The 23,975-nt window shown below is 49.9% G+C and overlaps 1 protein-coding gene across 1 annotated transcript in view; it reads left to right on the forward strand.

The window, feature by feature from the left end:
- The window catches only part of ZMAT4 (zinc finger matrin-type 4), a 74,709-nt gene that overhangs the window by 50,151 nt on the left and 583 nt on the right, over nt 1–23,975 (forward strand). The window contains 2 exon segments of the mRNA XM_075724173.1: nt 3,822–4,061; nt 15,120–15,220. Coding sequence (XP_075580288.1) covers nt 3,822–4,061; nt 15,120–15,220 — 341 coding nt within the window.

Here is a 23,975-nt window from a genome sequence, read left to right on the forward strand (position 1 = left end):
AAGTTAAACATTAGTTCATTGCCAGAGTGCTAAAGTGTTTCTAACTTTATATTTTGCTTCTTGCAGCAAAGTAAGACTTTCTCACTTCCCTCCCACAGCAAAAGGGAACGTAAGGCAGACTGTCATGAGCTATTTAGCATTTTGAAATACTTGAAATAGTCAAACTAGCAGCTTTTATGTTTGTGTTTTAGACGGAGAAACATTTTTAACATTTGATGTTTTGTGAGTGTTTATTATTAATTTTCATGTCGCTGCTCAGGGAATGATGATATTTTCTGTTCTGTAGTAGTAATGTAGCGCATCTCCAAATGATAAATTCACATTTGTGGAGAAGTCAACTTTCATCTATTTCTCTTCAGGAGGATTTGGAAGACACAGGATGTTGTCATTAATTGCCAGGCTGGGTTCAGCATGCCTTAGGACTATTGGTAGCTGTAAATGGAACCCGAGGAATGTGGCTTTACAAGAAAATATTTTGTATTGTGTGCGCTAAGGGGAAATGCCTGCCATGTGTGAGCAGCGGTGCGACAACGTGGGCGGGGGGTCCGGCGCTGGGTCTGGGCAGGGTCTCTGCCGGGGGGGCTGCAGCCCACAGGGTCGGGGGGAGCCAGGCGTGGTGGGCTCGGTGGGTTTGGGGGGGGTCTGGTGCAATCCCCTGAAGCAGGAGCGCCGGTCCCACTGGCAGCCTCCCTCCTGCGCTGCATTTGGGTGAGCACAAGTCACCGGCCCCATCAACAGGGGCTCGGACCTGCAGCCACGGGGCCGCCGGTCTGGCTGATGGCTGGGCAGCAGGGGAAGCTTCGGTCGTATTTCTTTAGCGAGCAGGAGATATAACTCCTGCGGACATCACCAGCTCCGTGAACTTCAGCCTCCCTGGTTCCCCTCTGGCAGCAGCTAACATATAAACAAGGAGAGAGCTGACCAAAAGATCTGATAGATTTAACGTTACAGCCTGGGGCCCGGAGAGCAGCGAGTCAAATATATGGCAGAGCTCCTGGACTGCTGTAATAACCGGTTATTTATACCGGTCCAGATGCCCAAGCGTCTCTGCAGCCCGGTCCCAGTGCCTCGCCCGTGCCCTGGCGCGGCTCAGCCCTGTCCGCGGGGAGCGGCAGGGGGCTGGGTCCCCGCAGCACCTCCACGTGCAGGGCAGCTCGTGGCACCGACGCGTTCCCGCAGGGAAGCTCCTTGGGGAGTGCCTGCGGGTAGCCGCAAAAATACATGAGGAACGGGCATGCTACGCTAGCTTTTCATGAGCCAAGCATGCGCAAGGTCTGCACAATCTTAGTTTGGACAGGCAATAGTGCTATTTCCTAATTTTCCTCTTGATCACCGTGTGCTGGCCATGGCTCTGCTCTCTGTTGTACTTGTGCTTTTGTTCACGCTGCCGGCACCTCGGAGGGGCTGGGGGTGCATGTCTCGTGCTGGAGCTGTAGGCGTTAGAAAAGATGTTGGTTTCAGGAGCAAAACACTGCCAGGTCCTTCCCGAGCCGTGCCTGCTGCCCGCCTGCTCTGTCGGGAGCAGCTTTTCAGGAGGCAGCGCAGCAGCCGCTGACCTCGCCTGCCCCAGCAGAGCCGGGACGTGGCTGAGCGCGGCCCCCGGCCCCGGCACGCTGCAAGGGGCATCGGGACCGGGGGCAAAGGGAAGCGGTTTTCCTTGTTGGCGTTGTGCTTGTTTCTGTCTAGGCTAGTTAAATGGAGGGTGCGCAGGGATTAGGCAGTGGAATCCTCTGGTGGGGTGAAATGAATCCAAAGGAGCGGGCGGGCAGTTTGTGAGACAGCAGAATGAGAAGACGTATCTTCCGCAGGAGCCAGTTGTGTCATCACTTTATTAACTAATCCCCAAAAGCTTGTTGTCGTGGTTCAGCCCCAGCCAGCAGCTCAGCACCACGCAGCCATCACTCACTGCCCCGATGGGATGTGGGAGAGAATCGGAGGAGTAAGAGTGAGAAACACTCCTGGGGTGAGATAAGAACAGGTTAATAATTGAAATAAAGTAAAATAGTAATGCTAATAGTAACAATACTATAATAATAACAATATACAAAGCAAGCGATGCACAATGCAATTGCTCACCACCCGCCGGCCGATACCCAGCCAGTTCCCAGCAGCGATCGCTGCTCCCCGGCCAACCCCCCCAGTTTCTATACTGCCCATGACGCCGTATGGTATGGAATGGCCCTTGGGGCAGTTGGGATCAACTCTTCTGGCTGTGCCCCCTCCCAGCTCCTTGTGCCCCTGGCAGAGCATGGGAAGCTGAAAAGTCCTTGACTGGCATAAGCAGTGCTGAGCAACAGCTAAACCATCAGCGTGTTATCAGCATTCTGCTCATCCTAAATCCAAACCACAGCACTGTGCCTGCTACTAGGAAGAAAATTAACTCTCTCCCAGCCGAAACCAGGACAGTTGTTTTGCTCGTGCCGCACAGAGCGCTGTGGCAGCAGCAGAAGCGAGGAAGCTCTTCTCCAGGTGTTTCTCCAGAGGCAGCCTGGCCGCCCGAGGAGGGTGACGGTGCCTCAACCAACTGTCCAGGCCATGAAACTCTGATACCTTGGCAGCTGTCATCAAAAACAAGAGAAGCTTATAAACCCCTGGCAATTGGTAAGGTTGTAAGTAACGTTGTATGTAAGATACAGTTTCCTTGATGAAAGTTAAGACATCCCTTCCCAAGCAGGTCAGCAGAAGATTTATAACAACATTAACTTTCTCAAGCCCTGGAGTCAATCACAGTGGGCTTCAGTCGTAATTATATGTCTAAATATATCCCTGGTTTGCTCACTGCTGCCATTCCTGGTGGCAGATGCCGAGGTGGGTTTGTCACTTGCCAACCCGTGCTCTCATCAGGGCTCAGCTGGAATAGCACGGAGCTTCTTGATCAAAGGAGAGCGATCGAGCTCCTCTTCACCACCTTAAAATTTGCCTATTCTTGTATCACGGAGAGAGTGGTTTGTTAATTATTTAGATAGCAGACGTTTCATCTGGAAGAGAAAAGGAAAACCACATAAAAGGGAATTTTTGAATGAGGTGTGATTAATTAAGTGCTAGTCATTGTATATTTTTGTATCCCAATGTTATCTGAACTTTATTTTACTTTAAACTGTTTTTCCATGGCTTCGTGACTTACATTGTACAAAGTAGGCAAACAAGGTGCAGCTCCATTATGTAAAGACTAATCACCCAGCTTTCTTTGAAATTATTTGGGGATCATATTTGTGTTCCCAGATGGCCTCTTGGTGAATCTGAAAGGAAATGGGATTAAATTAAGGTCGTGGGTTGCTGGTACCTGTCAATTCACAATGTGAAGACATTTGAATGAGGGGACTGACTACTGAATATGGTTTTTTTCATCTGTGACAATTTGCAGTTACTACAGCTTTCCCTATTCTTTCCGAGACCAAATTGAAAAATAAGAATCCTGAGATAATGATAAATCTGTCTCTCTATCTTGAGAAGTAGATGGCTTTGCATGTTTTGTTTATTCTCCACTGACAACTTTTCCTGGAAGTAGCAATTTAAGCAGGATAAGTTTAGTGGGCTTAGTCGGAACAGCGATAAGACGTGTAACTGTAATGACAGCATCCTCCTTTCCCAGCTAGTGAACTGCAGATAGTTGAGGAACAGTCCTGTGATATCCTTTCACGCTGCTTTTTTTATGAGAAATGGTAGATTTCCAAGCAGTACCATCCAAAATATCCAGTGGGACCCTGTAACTGCTGCTAATTATTCCCCGTGTCTAATGTGGGATCTGCCTCAGGGTCTGCTGTTACTCAGACAGCAATACTAGCCTGGGAGAGCTCATGGCTGAATGTTTCCTTTTACAGAAACGACTCTGAGCTCCCTAAAGCAGCCGCACACGGATAGTCCCCCGGTGGTACCGTCACCGCATCAGCGGAGAGACTCGGACAGATACTGCCAGCTCTGCGCAGCCTGGTTCAACAACCCCATGATGGCACAGCAGCACTACGATGGCAAAAAGCACAAGAAGAACGCAGCCAGGGCTGACCTCCTGGAGCAGCTGGGGAAGACCCTGGACCTGGGGGAGCTGAGAGGTGAGAGCAGCGGTGCGCAGCGAGCCAGGACCGGCTCCCCGTGGGGTCCAGTGACCGCAGCGACGCTGCCCCTGCCTGCCGCGGTCACTGTTGCTCTGGGCAAGTGGTGCAGGGGAGATGGTGCTCCGACTGCTTTAGGAGGTTCCCGCTACCGTGAAAGTAATCCCCTCCTCTAAGATGACAGCCTGCAGTTTCAGCAGCATCCTTTAAAAGTTGTTTCCTAGGTATTTCTTTTGCCGCTTCCTAAAATAATCCCTTCCATTAGCGCACGCTTCTGTCCTCCAGCAAACGTGGACTCTCCCTGTGAGCTGAGAGAGGGGAACACGTTCAAGCGCTCAGCCCCGCGGGGCGATGGGGACATGGGGACGGGGATGCTTGCTGCTGGAGGCAGAGCACTCCCTACATCTCCCTGATGGAGAGCAGGGCATTCGCTGTCTTTCCTGATTTAATTAGTGCTTGTAAAACTCTGCAGTGGCACTGGGTCAGCAGCAGAAAAGAGGAACCGAGCATTTGCTGTGGGGATGTTAAACCCAAGTTTTCTGTGTTCCCGCTGAAGGGAGAGCAGCCGGCCGCCCCCGTGCCGCCAGGAGGGGCTCTGGCACCCACAGGGTCCCTCCGGGGGCTGTGTCCCGGGGTCACCCGCATTTGGGCCTTGCGCCCTCCGGGAGCCCCCCTTGCAGGGAGCAGAGCTGCAGCCGCAGCCTGCCTGCTCACGGCGGCTGCCAGAGCCCCCAGTCCCCCCCGGTTCCCCTTTGGGCCCCCCCGGCTGCCCCCAGTGCCCCCCAGTTCCTCTTCAGTCCCCCCCCCGGCTCCCCCCAGTCCCCCCCGGTTCCCCTTTGGGCCCCCCCCGGCTCCCCCCAGCTCCCCCCAGTTCCCCTTTGGGCCCCCCCAGCTCCCCCCAGTTCCCCTTTGGGCCCCCCCAGCTCCCCCCAGTGCCCCTTTGGGCCCCCCCGGCTGCCCCCAGTGCCCCCCGGTTCCCCTTCGGGCCCCCCCGGCTGCCCCCAGTGCCCCCCAGTTCCCCTTCGGGCCCCCCCGGCTCCCCCCAGTGCCCCCCAGTTCCCCTTCGGGCCCCCCCAGCTGCCCCCAGTGCCCCCCAGTTCTCCTTTGGGCCCCCCCGACTGCCCCCAGTGCCCCCCAGTTCTCCTTTGGGCCCCCCTGGCTCCCCCCAGTGCCCCCCAGTTCTCCTTCGGGCCCCCCCTGGTCCCTCCCAGTGCCCCCCAGTTCTCCTTCAGGCCCCCCCGGCTGCCCCCAGTGCCCCCCAGTTCCCCTTCGGGCCCCCCCGGCTGCCCCCAGTGCCCCCCAGTTCCCCTTCGGGCTCCCCCAGCTGCCCCCAGTGCCCCCCAGTTCCCCTTTGGGCCCCCCCAGCTGCCCCCAGTGCCCCCCAGTTCCCCTTCGGGCCCCCCCAGCTGCCCCCAGTGCCCCCCGCCGCCTGGGGCTGGCGAAGGGCCGGCTCGGGCGCGCTGTGCCTCTCGATGGAGATGCGCCCGTTTGTACCGGCTGAGACTAAGTTCTGAACAAAGCGTCTTTTTAATAGAGGTGTAATTACGGGAGGAGAGGTACGAGCCTCCTGTTTTCGCTCTAGCCTCACAGCTACACCCATACAGGAGAGCATATCACACTCCTGTTTTCGCTGTGGTCTTGATTATAGTCCTGTGTGCACACAGCGTATTTGACTGAAGGAGGCTGAGGAGAAAGTGCAGGTTTGATTTTCAAAGCCATGCGGGAGAGGAAGTCTGGTTTGCCAGCAAGATGTTGCATTAACATTTTAAAATACCTTCTTTTCTCCCCCCTTGCTAAATGAAATAATTTTCCTTTAAATACTAATGACTATGCAGTACATTGTGCATTTCTTGATCTCAGATAAACCTTGTAATGGTTATCCAGCTCCTTCGTGTGCTACCTAGCGTGACTCACAATGCCATAAATGATTCATGTGGCTGAGTCACTGCCCGCTGTTGAAAATATGCGGGGAAATAAAACCTGGGACAATAACATGGAGCTGCTTAGTACTTTGAACTGTGCCAAGCTCAAGAGTGGCTGAGGATGTCATTAGCTGTAAATAAATCAATTGTGAAGTGTTTCATACATTTAGCTTGTGCCTGGGAGAGTTGGAATTGGAGGGCTTTACATACTTACCAGCCCGTGTTGGCTTTTAACTCTACGGTGGTTCTGTGCATGGTTGGGATTTACAGCTGTATCTAGTGTGGTCCTGCCAGCGTCCGTCGATGCAGGAGAGCTGTGCCGTGGCTGTACACGTCCCCAGGCACAGCGGGAAGCCAGCTTTGGTCCTCTGCTTGGACACTTCCAGGCTGTTGTTTCCGAGTCTGTAGGTGCCGGGTGTGCGGTGCTTTCTAACGCCGACGAGCTGCGCAGCCAGGCTCGGAGAGCCAAGGAAGATGTCCTTGAGCCTGCTGATGGTGTCCTGCAAAGCTTGCCTCTGCTGCTGGCATAGCAGTACGGCTGGGAAATCCTCTTTTTCTTAGTTTTTCTTAACTGGGGGGTGTGATATGCTCTCCTGTACAGGTGTAGCTGTGAGGCTAGAGCAGATCTGTACAGATGTAGAAGGCAGATCTCTGCAATAGCCAACACAGAATGACATCTGCCTTCTGTCGAAGAAAATAGCCTTACCATGGCAGAGAAAGTCATATTGACTTCAAGAGAAATGGTAACAGTGGCAGTTCAGAGATACCCGGTGGCGGTCTGTCCCAGGCTGTCAGCAAAATCTTGTCTGACCGTTGCTTTCGGTGTCCGGCAGGTTTGGTGTTCGACAGTACGCGGTAGGGCTCATAGCCCTGCGCTCTCCTTGCTCTGTGCTTGTTTTGCTGCCTCGGTGTTTGCTAGAATGCAGACTCATTTCGTTTCCACGCTACCCTCGGTGGCTTCTCCCATCACAACTTAAATATTAATTCTGTTTTGACTACTGTGGGAGACGAACATTTGATGCATTGTGCGAGCCTGGAACAAGCAGCGTCGGTTGAAGTAAAACATTCTAGCGGCCTTTGATGTTTTGATAATGGCTATAATAAAATATTTATTGATAAATATGAATGTGTATTTGGAGAAATAAGAATAGAGATATATTTTTGGACAACTGATATTTATAGGAAACAAAAGCATTGATTCTTCTTGCCAAGTGCTCATCCTGCAATTTTGAAGTCTTATTTTCTTCTCAGAAATGAGAAAGAGGAGGAAAAAAAGGAAAAAGAAACTCACTAGCAGCACCATTTCTCTAGCCTGTATTGAGTTAAAGCCGCACTACGTGCGAGCACACAGCCCCCCAGGCCACGTGCTTTGGGCGAGTGGAGGTGCTCCGCGGGTTATTTCGGCAGCGCGTACCGCTGCTCTGGGCAGCGTCCAGCCCGATCTCTTCGAGCGGCTTCGTGCGGCTTCCCAGCCTTGCCAGCACAGCTGGTCCAGGACCCCCTGCTCTGAGGGCCGGCCTGGAAACCCCTCTACTCTTACCCGTTAGGAGAGTGCATGGACATAAAGAAATCAAGAGTTTTCTTCCAGCAGAGCTGCCGCCTCTAGCTGCTGCTGCGCCCCAGCTGATCCTGGAGCAGATCATAAAAAGACAAAAAATGGTGGGTATGGTAACAAACCCTGAATTCTGGGCTCTTCCCCCGACAGCTTGCGCCCGTTCAGCACCACGGAGCAGAAGCTGCTCTGTCGGAGGCACTGGTGCGGCTCCGTCTGGCAGCTCTCGCCTTCCCACCGCCTGCACCAGGCAGAAAGCGAATTGCATTTTTGCTCCATCAGGTCACATTTCACCAGTTTTACTTCACGTCTGGTATTATCCGTCGCTGAGTTCTCTTTCATTCCTCCTCTAAGGCAGGTGGGCTCTGCGGGGGCAGAGGCCTTGCAACAGAGACTGGCAGATCTTATTCATGGGGAATTTAATTAATAATGGACTCTGCTTATTGCTGGTGCTGAGCTGAAACCCCACAGCAAAATGCTCTCTCTTTGAAGGCTGGTGCAGTGTTTGAAAGCCTGGGCTTCGTTAAGTGGATTCGGTGTGTCCTTTCTTTTCCCACCCCTTTGAATGAACACGATGAGCAGAAGACTTAGCGTGTGGACCGACCCTCTTTCGTCTCGTCCGTGTTCATAGCCTGCGCTTCAGCACCTTTTGCGTGACAGCAAACAACTTGCCAAGGCACCTTGGTCTCTCTTTGACGCCTGCCAGTAAAACTTGAATTTTATGTAGCGATGGAGACAGATTCAGGGCCAGCCTTGTGTACCTGGAGCTGGTTAGATGGGATCCCGTAAACCACAGGAACACGGGTCTTCTTCCCGGGGCGCTTGGTCCCTGGTGAACAAGAAAAGCACCAGTCCTTGGAGCAGAAACCGGAGCCTCTCAAGGGGATTATGCTGTGAATCCCTAAAATAAAACACGGCAGCCTCTGCAGTGAAGCAGAATCGGGATGGCTGCGCAGGGATGTTGTCACCTGAAGCCTTTGTATTTTCAGGTAAATTGTCATAGTTGCACATGCTATCTCAAAAAATCGGGAAAAGAGCTGAGTTTCATTTTCTTTCTCAGCTCATAATTTCTTTGTATGCCTTATAAATACTTTTTGTTCTGTGCTGTCACTTTTGGTTAGTAAAAAGCAATTTAACAAGTACTCCCCTGGAATGTGTTTTAATGCATTTTATGCAGAATGACATTAATGACTTGACTTGTTAATATTTTATTTAATGGAGAGAGGAGCACATTCAGTTTTACATGAGTGCATGTCATGATGCAGGGTAAGGAATGCTGATGTGTCACAAGGATGCAGAAGTCGATGTGAACAGAGACAGAGCCCGGCATTTCCTAACACGGCTGCTCTGGTTGGGACCACCTTCCTATTGCAGGCTGCCTGCTGAGCTAACACCACGCTTTGGTTGGATGCGTTTTATAAACCCCGTTTCAGCCAAGTTGGCAGCATGGGTAAGCTCCAGCAAGATCAAATACTGTTAATTTTGATATTCTGGAGGTGACTGTTGCCTGTGGTTTCAGCCTGCAGTTTGTATGAGGCGCGTTTCCTTTCTCCCTGTCTCGCTTTGGTGGAGTTCATGTCCCACTCAAGACTTCCTGTACAAGTCCGTCTCCGGACGCCGGATTTCAGCTGCGAGGTCCTGCAGCCCTTGTCCTGCCGCAGGAGCGATGATCCCGGGCGCTGGGACGCGAGGCAAGCGGGAGCGTGGCCGTCCTGTGGCAGCGCGGTGTTGGGGTGCAGCTTCTGGTGTCTTCCTGACCGGTCCAGCCCGGGCAATGTTTCCGCCCATCTAAAACGTACCCGTGTGCGCTGGCAGAGGTGTGATTCTGCTGAGCGCGAGTGTCGTGGTTCAGCCCCAGGCAGCAGCTCAGCACCACGCAGCCATCGCTCACTGCCCCTGCCCCAGTGGGATGGGGGAGAGAATCGGAGGAGTGAGAGTGAGAAACACTCCTGGGGTGAGATAAGAACAGGTTAATAATTGAAATAAGGTAAATAATAATAATAATAACAACAATATAATAATGATAATAACAATATCCAAAGCAAGCGATGCACAATGCAATTGCTCACCACCCGCCGACCGATGCCCAGCCAGTTCCCAGCAGCGATCGCTGCTCCCCGGCCAACCCCCCCAGTTTCTATACTGCCCGTGACGCCGTATGGTATGGAATGGCCCTTGGGGCAGTTGGGATCAACTCTTCTGGCTGTGCCCCCTCCCAGCTCCTTGTGCCCCTGGCAGAGCATGGGAAGCTGAAAAGTCCTTGACTGGCATAAGCAGTGCTGAGCAACAGCTAAACCATCAGCGTGTTATCAGCATTCTTCTCATCCTAAATCCAAACCACAGCACTGTGCCTGCTGCTAGGGAGAAAATTAACTCTATCCCAGCCGAAACCAGGACAGCGAGCAAGTTCACAGAATCAGCCCGTTCTGCGGCCACGTTTTCCAGAGGGTGGGAAGAGCTGCTGTGGTGACGCAGCACCGAGTCCCTCCCGTGCTGGAGGTGGGGAGGAGGGACAGGATTCCCCTTGTTCATCATCACGAGCAGCCTTGACATGCTGGTGGAAAAAAATCAGTCCCTCCAGTTAGGAACTGTAATCGCTGATGGCATTTCCACCTACACAAGTAATTAAGATTCAATAAGGCTGCTGTTAATGTATGCTGTTAAATTAGCTGCTGAGCATTAGAACCTTATTACCTTAATTTAAAGTATTACCAGTTTCTTGCTTGCCCAGTCCTGATCTCTGCCGTGCAGCAGTCACGGCATGGTCCGAGGGCTCGGTCTGCAGCAAGGTGCTCACGCACCGCCCTTGTCAGCCGCACGCTGCCTTTTCCATCCTTTTCCCTGCGTTGTGGCACAGACGTACGTGGTTTCTGACTCCTGTTGGCTTAATAAAAGAAACAGGAGCTGCCAGCTATGGAGAGAGGGTTTGACTAGAAAGACATTGCTGCTGTATCAAGAATAAATTCAGTAAGGAAAGCATCCATAAGCATATTGGCGACTTGATTTTTGTTCCGTGCCACATCATGACACAAAAAATATAGGTGACTATTTAAAGACTTCTGCATTATTGCTTACATGCTATTTTCAAGTGCTCATCTGAATATTTTTAAAGCATTTTTTAAAGAAGATGTTTAACTTTATGTTGGACCAGATTCCTAGGTGAGACATGTATGAGGTGTTTGAGAAAAGGGACTGTTAGTATAGCCAGTGTCTGAAGTTCAAAAAAATGAAAAGTGATTTTTTGAGAGTCTGTAGATGCAGCTGGGGAATAAGAAGTGTGTGTATAGCCTGTGCAGTTAATTATGGTAAGCATAAACTGTTCAAATTTGAGAATGCTATACGTTACTTGTTCTAAATGAATTGTTTTAACAATTTCTGCAAAGAAATAATGCTGTGGAAAGTCAAAAGAGAATGTTACATGGTACATTAAAATTGTTCCTCAGAAGCGCAGCAGCCCATGGTAGGAATTCCACAACTCTGGTATTTTTAAGCTGAGCCCTTCAATTAAGCTTGAAATGCTCTGTTCAGATCTTCATGGAAGTGAATCAGTGCAAAGCAGAAACCCGACCACAGAGACTCTAAAATTTGCAATTCCCTTTTTTTCTAGGAGGACAGGACAGAAATCACTTTAACATCAATGGTTTACTGCAATGCCAATGTACGTGTAATGTCAGTGATGCTAATGCAGTCTGCGACGCCAAGGGAATTATTAGGATGTTTAAATACAAAAGAGAGGAGGAGAGAAGAAATCACTCTCTGACACTCAACATAGTAAGGAAGACGGCAGAATCAGGGTCTGGAAACACTTAAGTCTGCATTTATATGCTTAATTCATGTCAGGTTTTGCCCTACATAGCAGGAGTAAGAGCCCTGGGATTGCTGTCCCTCTCAGGGATGTCCAGAAAGGGAAACAGGCATTTAATGTACATTCACCTGCACTCTGTCTTTTTGGGGAAAACATGTTAGATGAGGCAGAGAAGTGACTGTTTCTGTAAATGTGCTCTGAAACCGCTGTACTCTTTCCCCAAGGTAGAAGAATAATGGAGTTAAATTGTACGTACGCTGCAGGGAGGAGAGAGCCCCGTCCTGTCCCGGGGACTCTGCCACGCTTGGGTTTGTACCAGCCCTCTCTGTCTTGTTGCCAGGTTTGTTCCATTTGTAGAAACCAGAAAGCGTTTTGTTTTCCTGCCCTTCGTGCCCGCAGAGCGCGTGGGCGCTGCGGGGGGACGCGGCCGTTCCCTTGCCCCGCGCCATTACGCTGATGCCGCCGGCGCAGGGCAGGCTGCTCCTCCAGCCCCGGGTGCCGCAGCGGCTGCTGCCGGCTCTGGGCGTTCGGGGTCTGGGTTGTGACCCCTCGGGGCTGTGGTGCCACCCTGGTCCTCTGGGCCTGGCGAGGGTCCTGCTGAGGGCACACCAGCGGCCGGGATGCTGCCCCGGCACAGGGGCTGGGAACGCCAGACGCTGCAGAAGGGCAAGGAGCTGGCTTTGTTGTTGTAGTTCCTAAAAGAGGCTTCTCTTTCTCCCACAAAAAATAGATTTTGAACCCGGCTAGTGGCTGCCTCTTGGCCCAGGACACTTCCTTATGGAAGGAGAAAGAAATTTAAAAAAGAAAAAAGAGAGAAATTAATCGAATCTGCTTTTGCAGCTGTGGAGGAACTTCCCCGGCAGCATCATGTTCTTCTGCGATTGCAAAAGTCATTGAGGAATGTCTTGGGTGAAAACTTATCTAGAAGGGCAAAATAGAACACTAGTGTGTAAATAATTACTTGATCTATCGTGTGCTAAGCAGGCTAATACCCTCTCCAGAGGGAGGGAGGAGTGCACCAGGGCACTAAGAGTAAATGCATCAGAGATGGACCAAACTCTGCATTTTCCCAGGAAATCTGAACTGACACGAATCAAAAATAATATCAGCCATTTTCAGCAGCCACTGGGCAGCACCATGTCTTGGGAAGAGGCCTTTTCTCCTTCACCTCTAATTCTGATTGCTGCCTGTCTGCCGGGTTCCTATTTTTAGATTTTCAGCTTTTCAGAGGCAGCAAAGCCTTGATTTCCTTGTCCTGCTGAGAACTGAAAATACTTTCAGCCTTAAGTCATTAAATTATAATTCTGAGATGCAAACTGTTAAATGAGGAAGAAATAATTTTCCTATTTAGTACAGTAAATAGTGTTGAGAATAGTGGGTTTTGTATGTCTCTGGGCATCTCGGGTGACTGTTTTTCTCGGGCTGTGCTGTGCAGAGATTGCATCCATAACCCTGGCCTTCTTTCTTGACCTGGCCTTCTTCCCCCTTCCCTCAGACCCACCCAGGACAATTCACTTTATTAGAAGGTCTGAAATAACATGGAGTGGAAAGGATGGTATCGGAAGAAAAGCCATAATAACTGTCCCAGTCTGATTATCAATCTCCAGTAAAAAACTGAACTTTGGTAGCAATGTAAAAGCTATTACAATTTTTTAATGAGCGATTTTTGTTATATCCGTAAATCATCTCCCATCTCCTGTTTTTTTTTACCTTACATGGCGATCAGTGGAATACAGTTTGGAGACATTTCTGAGTTGCATACAGAGAAAGGTGGCTCTTCTCTTATTATCATTCTTTCGTCAGCAGTGCCTGCCATGATAATCCTACAGACTCCTGTTCGTGTTCTGTGCGTGCACACTCTTTAGGCGAATAAATGTCTTGTCTGCAGTGGATGTCTCAGAGATGTGAAGTTTGATCTTAGCTGAACAGGCGAAGCACAGCCTGATTTTGTTGGGTTTAGTTCTTCAGCTCGGGTGTTTTCCAGTGACTGTGCCGAGAGGCTTTCTGTGACTTTGCTTGTAAATCGCTTTGTAGCTTCTGTTTGAGATGTGCATGAATCTGCTTAATTGCCTGGGTTTTTTTTTTCTTCCCTGCAATCTGTGCCCAGAGGCAGAGCACTGAATTAGGAGAGAAACGCTGTTTAAACCAAGCACTTTTCCTGCTCAGGGAGCTGCGGGTGCTGCTCCTCGGGGAGGGTGTCTTTTCCGGGCGTCCAGCGGCCCCTTCTGAGGGTGCAGCTTTTGCCTTTCTGTGACCCAGAGAGCAACACACAACCCCGACAAATGGAAAGTAGCAGAGGCAGCTAAGAGATTTGTTAGAATGTAAAAGAAACCAAACCAACCCCCCCAAACCAAAACCAACAACAAAAGTTCCTAATAACATTTCTACTGTGAACCTGCTGAGATGTTATTTCTGGTTCATTGTGTTGTGGCTCAGCCCCACCAGCAGCTCAGCACCACGCAGCCATCGCTCACTGCCCCTGCCCCGCTGGGATGGGGGAGAGAATCGGAGGAGTGAGAGTGAGAAACACTCCTGGGCTGAGATAAGAACAGGTTAATAATTGAAATAAAGTAAAATAGTAATGGTAATAATAACAATATAATTATGATAATAATAATATCCAAAGCAAGTGATGCCCAATGCAATTGCTCACCACCCACCGACCGATGCCCAGCCAGTTCCCAGCAGCGATCGCTGCTCCCTGGCCAACCCCCCCAGTTTCCATACTGCCCATGACGCTGTATGGTATGGAATGGCCCTTGGGGCAGTTGGGATCAACTCTTCTGGCTGTGCCCCCTCCCAGCTTCTTGTGCCCCTGGCAGAGCCTGGGAAGCTGAAAAGTCCTTGACTGGCATAAGCAGTGCTGAGCAACAGCTAAACCATCAGCGTGTTATCAGCATTCTTCTCATCCTAAATCCAAACCACAGCACTGTGCCAGCTGCTAGGGAGAAAATTAACTCTATCCCAGCCGAAACCAGGACAAGTGGTACTCAGATGGCCACAGCAAGAGCAACAGCTTTATAAATAGTTGTTTGTTACTGCGTCTGTGAAGGGCTAAAATTAGCAAAGCAAGGGCTGCTTTGCGGGCAGGGGCTGTAGACAGGTATTGCAGCCAAGAGTAAATCCATCGGGCAAATGAGCTCCTGGCTTCCAGCTTTTGGATGGCCACCTGGTACCCGCACCAGGCTTTGACCTTCAGACGAAGGCTGCGGAGTCGCTGGCTGAACTGCGCTCGCTACCAAAAGCCCAGAGGAATAATGAGGCCTCGCGTGCTCGTTAGTCTGAGTGCAGCGATGCTTTGCAAGAAAGCCACAGGAGAGGGATGCCAGCGCTGGCGAACTGCAGGGGACCATGGTCTCCAGGAGAGATTTGCCTTTGAACCCCGCTTGGTTCTGCTTGGTCTGTGCCTCTTAAAAATAAGCCTTTAGGCTTCACTAATGCTTGGATACCCTGGCCTGGAAAAGTAAATAGATGGGTTACTGTAAAGAGAAATGTCTAGGGAACTGGAAATGAAATTTGAGATCTGAGTACCTTCTAATTATTTAGAAGTTTGTTGGGGACAAGGGTTAATGCCTATTTTTTTTTCTTTTTTTCATTTTTTTCCCCCTTTCTTCAGCCATTTTCACTGATTTGTAATTTCTAGCTGCCATTTTGATTCTGAACAGTCTGCAGCCGAGGCGCGAAGGTGTTTTCCCTCCCGGTGCAGCCCTGAGCTCGCCCTCAGCCTGCACCGAAACACGCAGCTGGTGCTGAGGGCAGCGCACAATTGATGACTCTGGGTTTTCTTGCAGGCCTGAAGCGCAGCTACACGTGCAACATCTGCAACGTCACCCTGAACTCGATAGAGCAGTACCACGCGCACCTGAAGGGCTCCAAACATCAGACCAAGTGGGTATCTTCGTGCTTTTCCCAGTGGCATCCTGTCTGTGTCTGCTTAGATGAATATATATATATTATAATGCGTTACACTCTGATAACTCTGTCATCTGAGGAGCTCTGGGTGCTTTGCAAACACAGATATCGGAGGCACCGCCAGCTTGAGACAGGCAGGGCTGAGGGCTTCCCAGAGTCCCACCGAAGCGCAGAGGGCTGTTTGCTCTTAATTTCCTGCCAGTCTTGGCATGCCCCGGTGAAATCCTGCTGGCAGCTTGTCACGCTTTCCACACAGCCTGCTGCATTTCGCTGCTGGAGGTTCGTCCTGGTTTCCTGGGTTTCTGCCTGCAGACTCTGGGATAGTCCTGGGGCTGAGCAGGTTTGCTGTCCCTGCCCACTGAAACATGTCAGAAGATGTTGGGGAACCCAAATATCTGCCCATCCTCTCCTCAAACGGAGCAGTGCCTGCTGATTTGGGATGGATGAAGAAGAAATGGGCAGCACTGACCCAAGACGTTAATGACGTCTGGTCCTTATGCCACAAGCATTCGTGTTTAACGATACCAAGTTTGCAGCTTCTTTCATGTGTTAAACCTCAGAAGAGACACTGTGAGCGTAATGGGATTAGGTGTTTCCAAGTGAAAATGTTTATGCTGTGATTTAGAGCAATTATGTATTACCCAACTTTGAGACTTGGAGGGAGTCTTCTCTGTCCGTTAGTACAAATTATTAAAATGAAGTGATAAAGATACGTGGTACCAGAGAGTAGATTAAGGACCTAATCTCTCTTAATACACTTACATGTAAGCTTTGGGAACCGTTTCAGGCTGAACCACTCGGGACTGCCCAGATTAGAAGAGGGATATAAAAGGTGTCATTAGTTACTGAAATACTTCAGGTAGCTTTACTGGCAGTCTGAAAGATGAGGCAGGATGATTAGAACCAGCAGTAAGTACTAATGTCTAATTTTGCTTAAGCTGCCAAAGGATAAATGCAGACCTTCACCAACTGATGTTAGACCTTCAAAGATTCCCAGTATTATTCACGTTAGCTCTATCCTATTTATTCATGGAGCATCTGAATGTCTTCCAAATGCTACCCTTTGTGGACCTGAGCACGTAGTCATGTTCAGGATCTCAATTAGTGGAAGGAACTGATGGCGTGAGACTTTCTGATGAGGTGGTGTTCTCCCTCCCCCTCTTTGCGAAGGATGGGTGAAGTGGAAGGAGAGGCAGCTGTTGAGTGGCCGTAGTGATCCAGCACACCTCCCCGTCTAGATGTTTTGTAGAGAAGAGGGCTGGGGTCAGGCAAGCGAGACCTGGTTTTGGGCTGTGCCACGAGCAATCTGGGACCTTCAGTAAGTCCTTTGCAGCCTCCATCTCTCTTTCTCTTTTTGTCCATCTGTCTGATGGTGCATCCCTGCTCCACGAGGTTACGTGTGCAGCGGGCAGGACAGTGCAGACGGGTCCGTGTCCATATCCGGTGCAACAAACTCCCACTGCCAGAAAATAGAGCTGAGAGCTCTTCCCGTCGGAAACCTGGAATGAGAGCAGCTGTGATGTGCTGCCCAGGCCCAGAGCTGTAATTTATCCTTCCCCTGCCAGTCCTTCTGAGTTTGTATTATTATTGCTGTTGTTACTGCAAAGGATAAAGGAGTTCATTTCAAATCAGAGCAGCCTTATGGACAGGAAATATAGATGTGCAGAAGAGATGTGCTACTTCCTTTCAGTGTTGGGAGGGTGCCTCACATCCTCTGTTTTATACACACACCTTCTGCTTTTGTTTTTCAGTCATCTGCAATTAGCAGTGTCATCTCCACACTTAGACAATTCTGCAGAAGGATAATTCCTTCTGCACCTATTGTTTTCCCAAATGTTTTCTTCTGACATACTCTGACAAAAATTGCAAAGACTAAGGATTTTTCTGCTTCATCTCTTTCTCTAGCTGGAGTAGGAGCCTAACAGGGAGTGCATTCACTGCAGAGCTCAGGATTGAAGGGAATATCTGGGTAAAGAATCAGCAGGAGTTGAGACAATAATTCACATCCCTTTATCGCTGCCCCTCGGGGAGAAGACCCTCAACTCCCCGAGTGAGCGTGCACAGCAGGAGGCCAGGCTGCATGATGGGGAAATGGAGGAATCCCCATTCTGTGGTGGAGGGGATTGCTGCTGTTTGGCAGAAGAACCTCCCGCAGTTGCTCAAATTCGCGAGAGCGTCTCCTCCAGAGCAGAAACGCTAGGGAGCGGGGCGGGTGATGATAAAGCAGCAGGGTACAGACAAATACTGTCCTGAAGACATGGGGCGGTCGGGAAGGAAGCAGCAGGTGGTGCAGGGAGGGCTGGGCTTGGTTTACGGAGGCTCCCGGTGTCCCAGCCCATCTCACTGGGGCACCAGCGAGCCAAACAGCATTGCACTATTTTAGTGTCAAGGCTTGGTGGCACTCGCAGGCGTTCCCAGAGCTTTCCGGAGCTCTGAAAGCACATGAATTATTGATAGGAAGGGCCCATTTCTCTTTCATCTTGGTGAGGATCAAGCCAGCCTGTGCAGGGAACACCAGCGTGGCGCAGAAGCCTGCAGGACTCCCACTTTTTTTTTTTAAGGCCTTTCCTCTTTTGCAAATTAATAGTCTTATCAGTCTTTCTAAATTTAGTTTCTTATCACTTATTCATAATGACTTAAATCTGGTCCCAAGAGATTTTCATGGGCATTCGGTACAAGAGGAAAGAAAGTAATAAATTCAAAAGAAAGTATGTTACAAATGTAATAATGGAACGCCAATTAGAGACATTCGTCTGCCCAATTTCTATGGGAAATTGCTCTGATTATTCTATTTCCTCCATCCATTGTTCATTCTTATACAATTTTCTTTGAGGCTAACTATCCGAGCACGGCACAGACCTCTCCAGCGCCTATGGGAAAGTGCAGAAGCATGGGAGACAATAGATTGGCAGCTTGGGTTTGTGCACAGCAAAAGCTCTCCCCACCCTGTAATTAGTATGTAACCATATTTTACTCTCCTTGTTTAAAGCTGGTTTTGCAGCTTCCTTGTCCTCTATATGGGACTGAGGGAATGAGTTACCCATAGCTTTTATCCTGAATCAGTTATCCCCCACAGTCTAAGGGGTCTGCAACAGCCATGTGCACTGCTAAATGCGGCTGGACCCAGAGACACAGCCCCAGAACGAGTCGGGGGTCTCATGACCGTAGCTCTTCTGTTTGCCACGTACACAGAGATCACCTTGTACCTGGCGTTTGTACAGAGCTGGCTGCACAGGTTGGGTGCTTGTGATAATAGCAGCTAGCAAAAGAATTCAGGAAGGTAAAACAGTTCATACCGCTCATGTTCCTGACTACAGAAATCATCTGTACTGCAGACGAAGATGAAGAAATCTTCATTTCTAGTGCTGTAAATGAATAGCTTGTGAAAAGTTATTCTACATCATGTCTTGACTATCATATGAGTGACTGAAGGTACACGTGCCCTCAGCTCAGCCCTGTTTCCAACGCAAAGGGATGCGCAGGGCAGCAGAAACCCAACAGATTTTGACAGGGCTGCATCTATGTTTTTGTAGCTTTCTACAAACAATTACGTCTTCTATACAAAGCAAGTTGATTTTTGAAATCCAGACCTGGTGCTTCTGCTGAGTTTCCACTGCCGCTTTGTCCCAGAGCAAGGCTGGGTCATTGCAGCACCTTGGCTCTCAAGTGCAGGGTGAAGCACACGTGCTCTGCGTTGGGGTGCCAGGTGAGGAAGCCGTCCCTCCTGCTGCCCTCCTGCGTACGCGGGCGAGTGTTTTCCCCACTGGTTTTTGCTGTTCTCATTACTGTTGGTTAGTGTCAAGACTGTCCTCTTCCTTATAACTCAGTCTGAAGCCAGTGGATTGCAGTTGCCAAGGCAACAAAACATTTTAGGTAGCTGTCATACTTCATATAATTTGTAAAAAAAAAAAAAAAAAAAAAAAGGGGGGGGAGCAGTTTGTAAAGGAAAGGGATTTTGCTCTGGGACAGATTAGCAGGGAAGGTGATTGCGAGCTGGAAGCTGGTAGCACCCAAAAAATACCAGGCAGATGAGTCTTCTGAAAAGCTGCTTTAGGAGAGAAGAACTTTTATGAGGAATGAGTCAAGTTGTGGATATTTATTGTAGTTCTTGAGAGGTCTCCAGAGAGCAACACACAACCGAGCCACTGCTAGAGTTGCTTTAAATAGCCCACTGTGTAGCAGCCCTTGAACTGCTTAGCAGGCCATGTTATTTGGACCTCCATCGCTCCTCAGCGCGGGCGCTAATGCTGCTGGAGCTCCGTTAGCAAAGCAGGAATCGAAGGCTGCGTACCCTGCAGCTGCCCCTTCTTCCTTCGGGGCTGTCTGGTGGGGGGAGCTTAGCTGGTTATTTACAGGAATTTCAGGGGCTCGCCTGAATGCTTCTAACTGAATTTGTTTGCCCAAAAGATGGGGGAAGTGGGGGGCTGGGGGGGGAAAGCTGAAAGTGTCTTGGCTGGTATTTTGGTGTTGAATAAAAGATGCAGGAGGAGGTAGCTAATATTGAGCTAGTCCTTATCCCTCTGGCCAATGAATATGCAAAGCAAGATAATGTCTGCTAGCTCCCAGTTTTTTCTCCAGGGTGCAGGTACTTCAAGCTGTATATTTGAAAATAAAGGAAAATTGTATCCTTTTTTTATCCTATCATGAAGTCAGGAATTTGGGCTAGAGTCAGATACAGGAGAATATTTCTTTTAAGGCATGACAAATCTGGTACCCAGTCTGTTTCCGTCAGGGGTCGGGCAGTGTTCAGCACAGCTCTGATGGGAACGTGCATTCACGCAGAGCAGCTGAGCAAGGGCTGCTTTTGAAATGTCTTAGGAAAGCAGAGCCCCAGTCCGAGGCGCTGATAAGCGACGCTGGCGGCTGCACGCACACACGCCGGCACAGAAGCAGGTTTTGAAATGTGGCTGGACTCTGGAACATCTGCAGCGGGGAGGAGCGCTAAACCTTTAATTAGAGATTTATGAACTGTGCAGAGATGATTGAGTCATTGTTTGACTTGCTTTCCAGAAATAGAAGCGTGTTTTTTTAATCTCCCCTTCTCCCTTCCTCCTCCCTGCAGCGAGCAGAAGAGCAGCAGCATGACGAGCAAGGTGCAAGGCAGGCGGCGGTGCTGGTGCCCGCTTCGGCTGGACTGCGGTCAGCACCAGCAGCCCCGTTTCTATGGGGACCGGTGGCTGCCGAAACACCGGCTCGTGAGGAGCTGCAGGAATGAGGGCACGTTATCTCTGAAACGTTGGGAGAGAATCGCATGCCAGCCTTGCTTCTTCCTGCTTGCTGTAGGCTGAAAGAAACAAAACTTCCCTCTTTTCTGGTTTATGTCAACTGGAAGGATGAAGAATCACTGCTAAAAGTGATTTGCAACAAACAACAGAGAATTAAAGTCCCGGGTAGTGGTGAAAGAAGCCAGAGGAGATTCAGATTCTGGGTCAAAGAAATGCTCGCGTGGAATATTAACTTAGGGCTTTGCAAAAAGCGCTTCCCTCCTTTAATTAGCACGTGCAGGCAGTGGGACCGGGGACAGGGTGCTGTGTTCATCGCTGCATCCAGGAGAAAATAGCTGTGTTGGGGGGAAGATGTACTGGAGAGCCCGCTTCCAGGTCAGAAGGAGCTCCTCAGGGGCTTGCGGATGAAAGGACCAAGGATGCTGTTGGCAGAGTACCAGAGCCCAGACCCACATTTGATGTAAGTGCCATCTCTGGGCCGGTTGCAAATATATCAAACGCTACAATAACGTGCCGGATAGCGAGAGCTGTGAGCTATCCTCTGCCGTTCTGGCTGTCAGCGATCAGAGGCTGAGATCCAGCCCTAGTAATTAGGAGTCTGACTATATGGGGATAATGATTCCCACTTCCATAAAGAAGAATTTTATCTTCTCGCCTTTATTTTGTCTCTTTGATCAGCCAGACCTCTCTGCCACATCTAGAGCTCACAGATGTATTCTGGGGTTTTATAACCACTCATTTACACATTCATAGATGCTAATACATGTCTAGGTTTCCCTTTCAAACTCGTGCTTTCTGATTAATTTCAGGATTTTTGCAGAGAGGGGACCCAATCCTGCAGCTGTTGTTGGGGTAAAATTGATTCTATAGGAATCTAAATGTACCGAAGGAGTGCAGTATTCAGTCAAAATGAGCGCCTGGGGGTTGAGAATGGTCGTTTGTAGTTTGGAAGGTGTGCACAGCCCTTCACCTAGTCATTGGGGTGCACCCTGTGAAAGCCCAGATGATTAACGGCCTGCTGAGGAGCAAATGACAGCAAGTTTGGTGCCTATAAGGTTTTTTGGTTTTTTTTTTTTTTTTCTGACTGAGAACACAGATGTCTAATTGGAATAGGGTATTTATTAACGTAAGCTGCTTGGCTATTCAGAAATCGGAGCTCATCAAAATGTTGTAAATATCGTGCCTGGAGAAATGTCACCCTTCACCATGATTGCATTTCCATATATTTTTTTCAATCTGTTTAAGAAAGCGTAAACAAATATTTACAGCCTGTTGTGGCTGAAACATCTTCGCGATGGCGGAATCTGATGCCGCAAAGGCACAGGCAGCAGGAGCGGCGAAGGCAGGCAGCGCCGTCCCGCCATTTCCCTGGCCGCACGCCGGCGGGCGCTGCGAAGGCAGGTCCTGGGCACGTGCCGGCCGGGTGCTCTGCCTGCCCTCGGGCACCATTTGCTCCTGCTCCTGCTCCTGGGGGCTTTGGAAGTTTGTGACCCGCCTGGTAGATGACGGAAAGGCTGTGGATGTCATCTACCTGGACTTTAGCAAAGCCTTTGACACTGTCTCCCATAATATTCTCCTTGGGAAGCTGGCAGCTCATGGCTTGGATGGGCGTAGTCTTCGCTGGGTAAAAAACTGGTTGGGTGGCCGAGCCCAGAGAGTAGTGGTGAATGGAGTTAAGTCCAGTTGGCAGCCGGTCACGAGCGGTGTTCCCCAGGGCTCTGTTTTGGGGCCAGCCTTGTTTAATATCTTTATCGATGATCTGGATGAGGGGACTGAGTGCACCCTCAGTAAGTTTGCAGATGACACCAAGTTGGGTGGGAGTGTCGATCTGCTGGAGGGTAGGATGGCCCTGCAGAGGGACCTGGACAGGCTGGACCGATGGGCCCAGGCCAGCTGTGTGAGGTTCAACAAGGCCAAGTGCCGGGTCCTGCACTTGGGTCACAACAACCCCATGCAGCAGTGCAGGCTGGGGGAAGACTGGCTGGAAAGCTGCCTGGCCGAAAAGGACCTGGGGGTGTTGGTCGACAGCGGCTGAACGTGAGCCAGCAGTGTGCCCAGGTGGCCAAGAAGGCCAACAGCATCCTGGCTTGTGTCAGGAATAGTGTGGCCAGCAGGAGCAGGGAGGTGATTGTGCCCCTGTACTCGGCGCTGGGGAGGCCGCACCTGGAATGCTGTGTCCAGTTTTGGGCCCCTCAGCACAAGGAGGACATTGGGGTGCTGGAGCGTGTCCGGAGAAGGGCAACGGAGCTGGGGCAGGGTCTGGAGCACAGGGCTGGTGGGGAGCGGCTGGGGGAGCTGGGGGTGTTCAGCCTGGAGAAGAGGAGGCTGAGGGGAGACCTCATCGCTCTGCAGCTCCTGACAGGAGGGGGCAGGGACGGGGGTGTTGGTCTCTTCTCCCAAGGAACAAGCGATAGGACGAGAGGAAATGGGCTCAAGCTGCGCTGGGGAGGTTTAGGTAGGATATTGGGAAAAACGTCTTCACGGAAAGGGTGGTCAAGCATTGGAACAGGCTGCCCAGAGAGGTGGTGGAGTCCCCATCCCTGGAAGAGTTCAAAAAACGGGCAGAGGTGGCACTTGGGGACATGGTTCAGTCTGGTCTACCCTTGATTGGTTTAGTGTGGACTTGGTAGTGTAGGTTAATGGTTGGACTGGATGATCTTAAAGGTCTTTTCCAACCTAAACAATTCTATGATTCTATGATTCTACGATTCTGTGACGTGCCAGAAAGCAGGTGACAGGACTAGAGGAAGGCTTTGGCAGCTCCTGGGCTGACTTCACTTGCGTCAGATTTTATGCAAAAAGTTATTACTCTTTCCCCTGGATTTTTCCAGGCCCGGTGCCCGGCGCTCAGAGGTTGAGCTCCGTCCTGCGCATTCTCACCCAGAATGAATGCACTCTTTGATATAAGATTTCCAATAAATTTCAGGAAATTATATTCAATGTTTGAGTTGTACCATATACTTTACAACAAAGCCAAATGATTTTGTTCTTACCTTGGTGACTGAACTTTTATTGGTAGCAGTAACAATTTCCATGTGCTTTCTGTAACATATAGTGGCTGATCTCTAAAATATAAAGAAGCCTTTAGAGTGATAATAACTCCAGAAGATGAATAGTTCTAAAAGGTAGATGGAATTGAAAGGCATTTTAATTTGTCATTATTTCAGTCCCAGAGAGCAGCTGAATAATTATACTGCCTATGAAGAGAGAGTGTGTAGTACTTTCTGTCATTATAGGATTGCCTCCCTTCCCTTTTAATGTAAGTGACAATAAAGGTGTCTCTGATATCTTCTGGTTTGATCATAATTTGCAAGCCCCAGAATGGCTGGCGCAACTTAGTTTCGTGGTCTTGGGTGTATGGATTAATTATTTTAATGTAAAGCATAAATATTGGACTGATTTCTCAAAGTGTAAAGCTGAGATTGCCAACGCTTGCTGAATGAGAAATTCCTCAGTGGCCAAAAATGCGTTGGGTTGAAAACAAGGCAAGTTTTGCAGGGTTTGCTAGGC

The sequence above is a fragment of the Pelecanus crispus genome, chromosome 21, assembly GCF_030463565.1.
Source record: "Pelecanus crispus isolate bPelCri1 chromosome 21, bPelCri1.pri, whole genome shotgun sequence".
Lineage (NCBI taxonomy): Eukaryota > Metazoa > Chordata > Aves > Pelecaniformes > Pelecanidae > Pelecanus > Pelecanus crispus.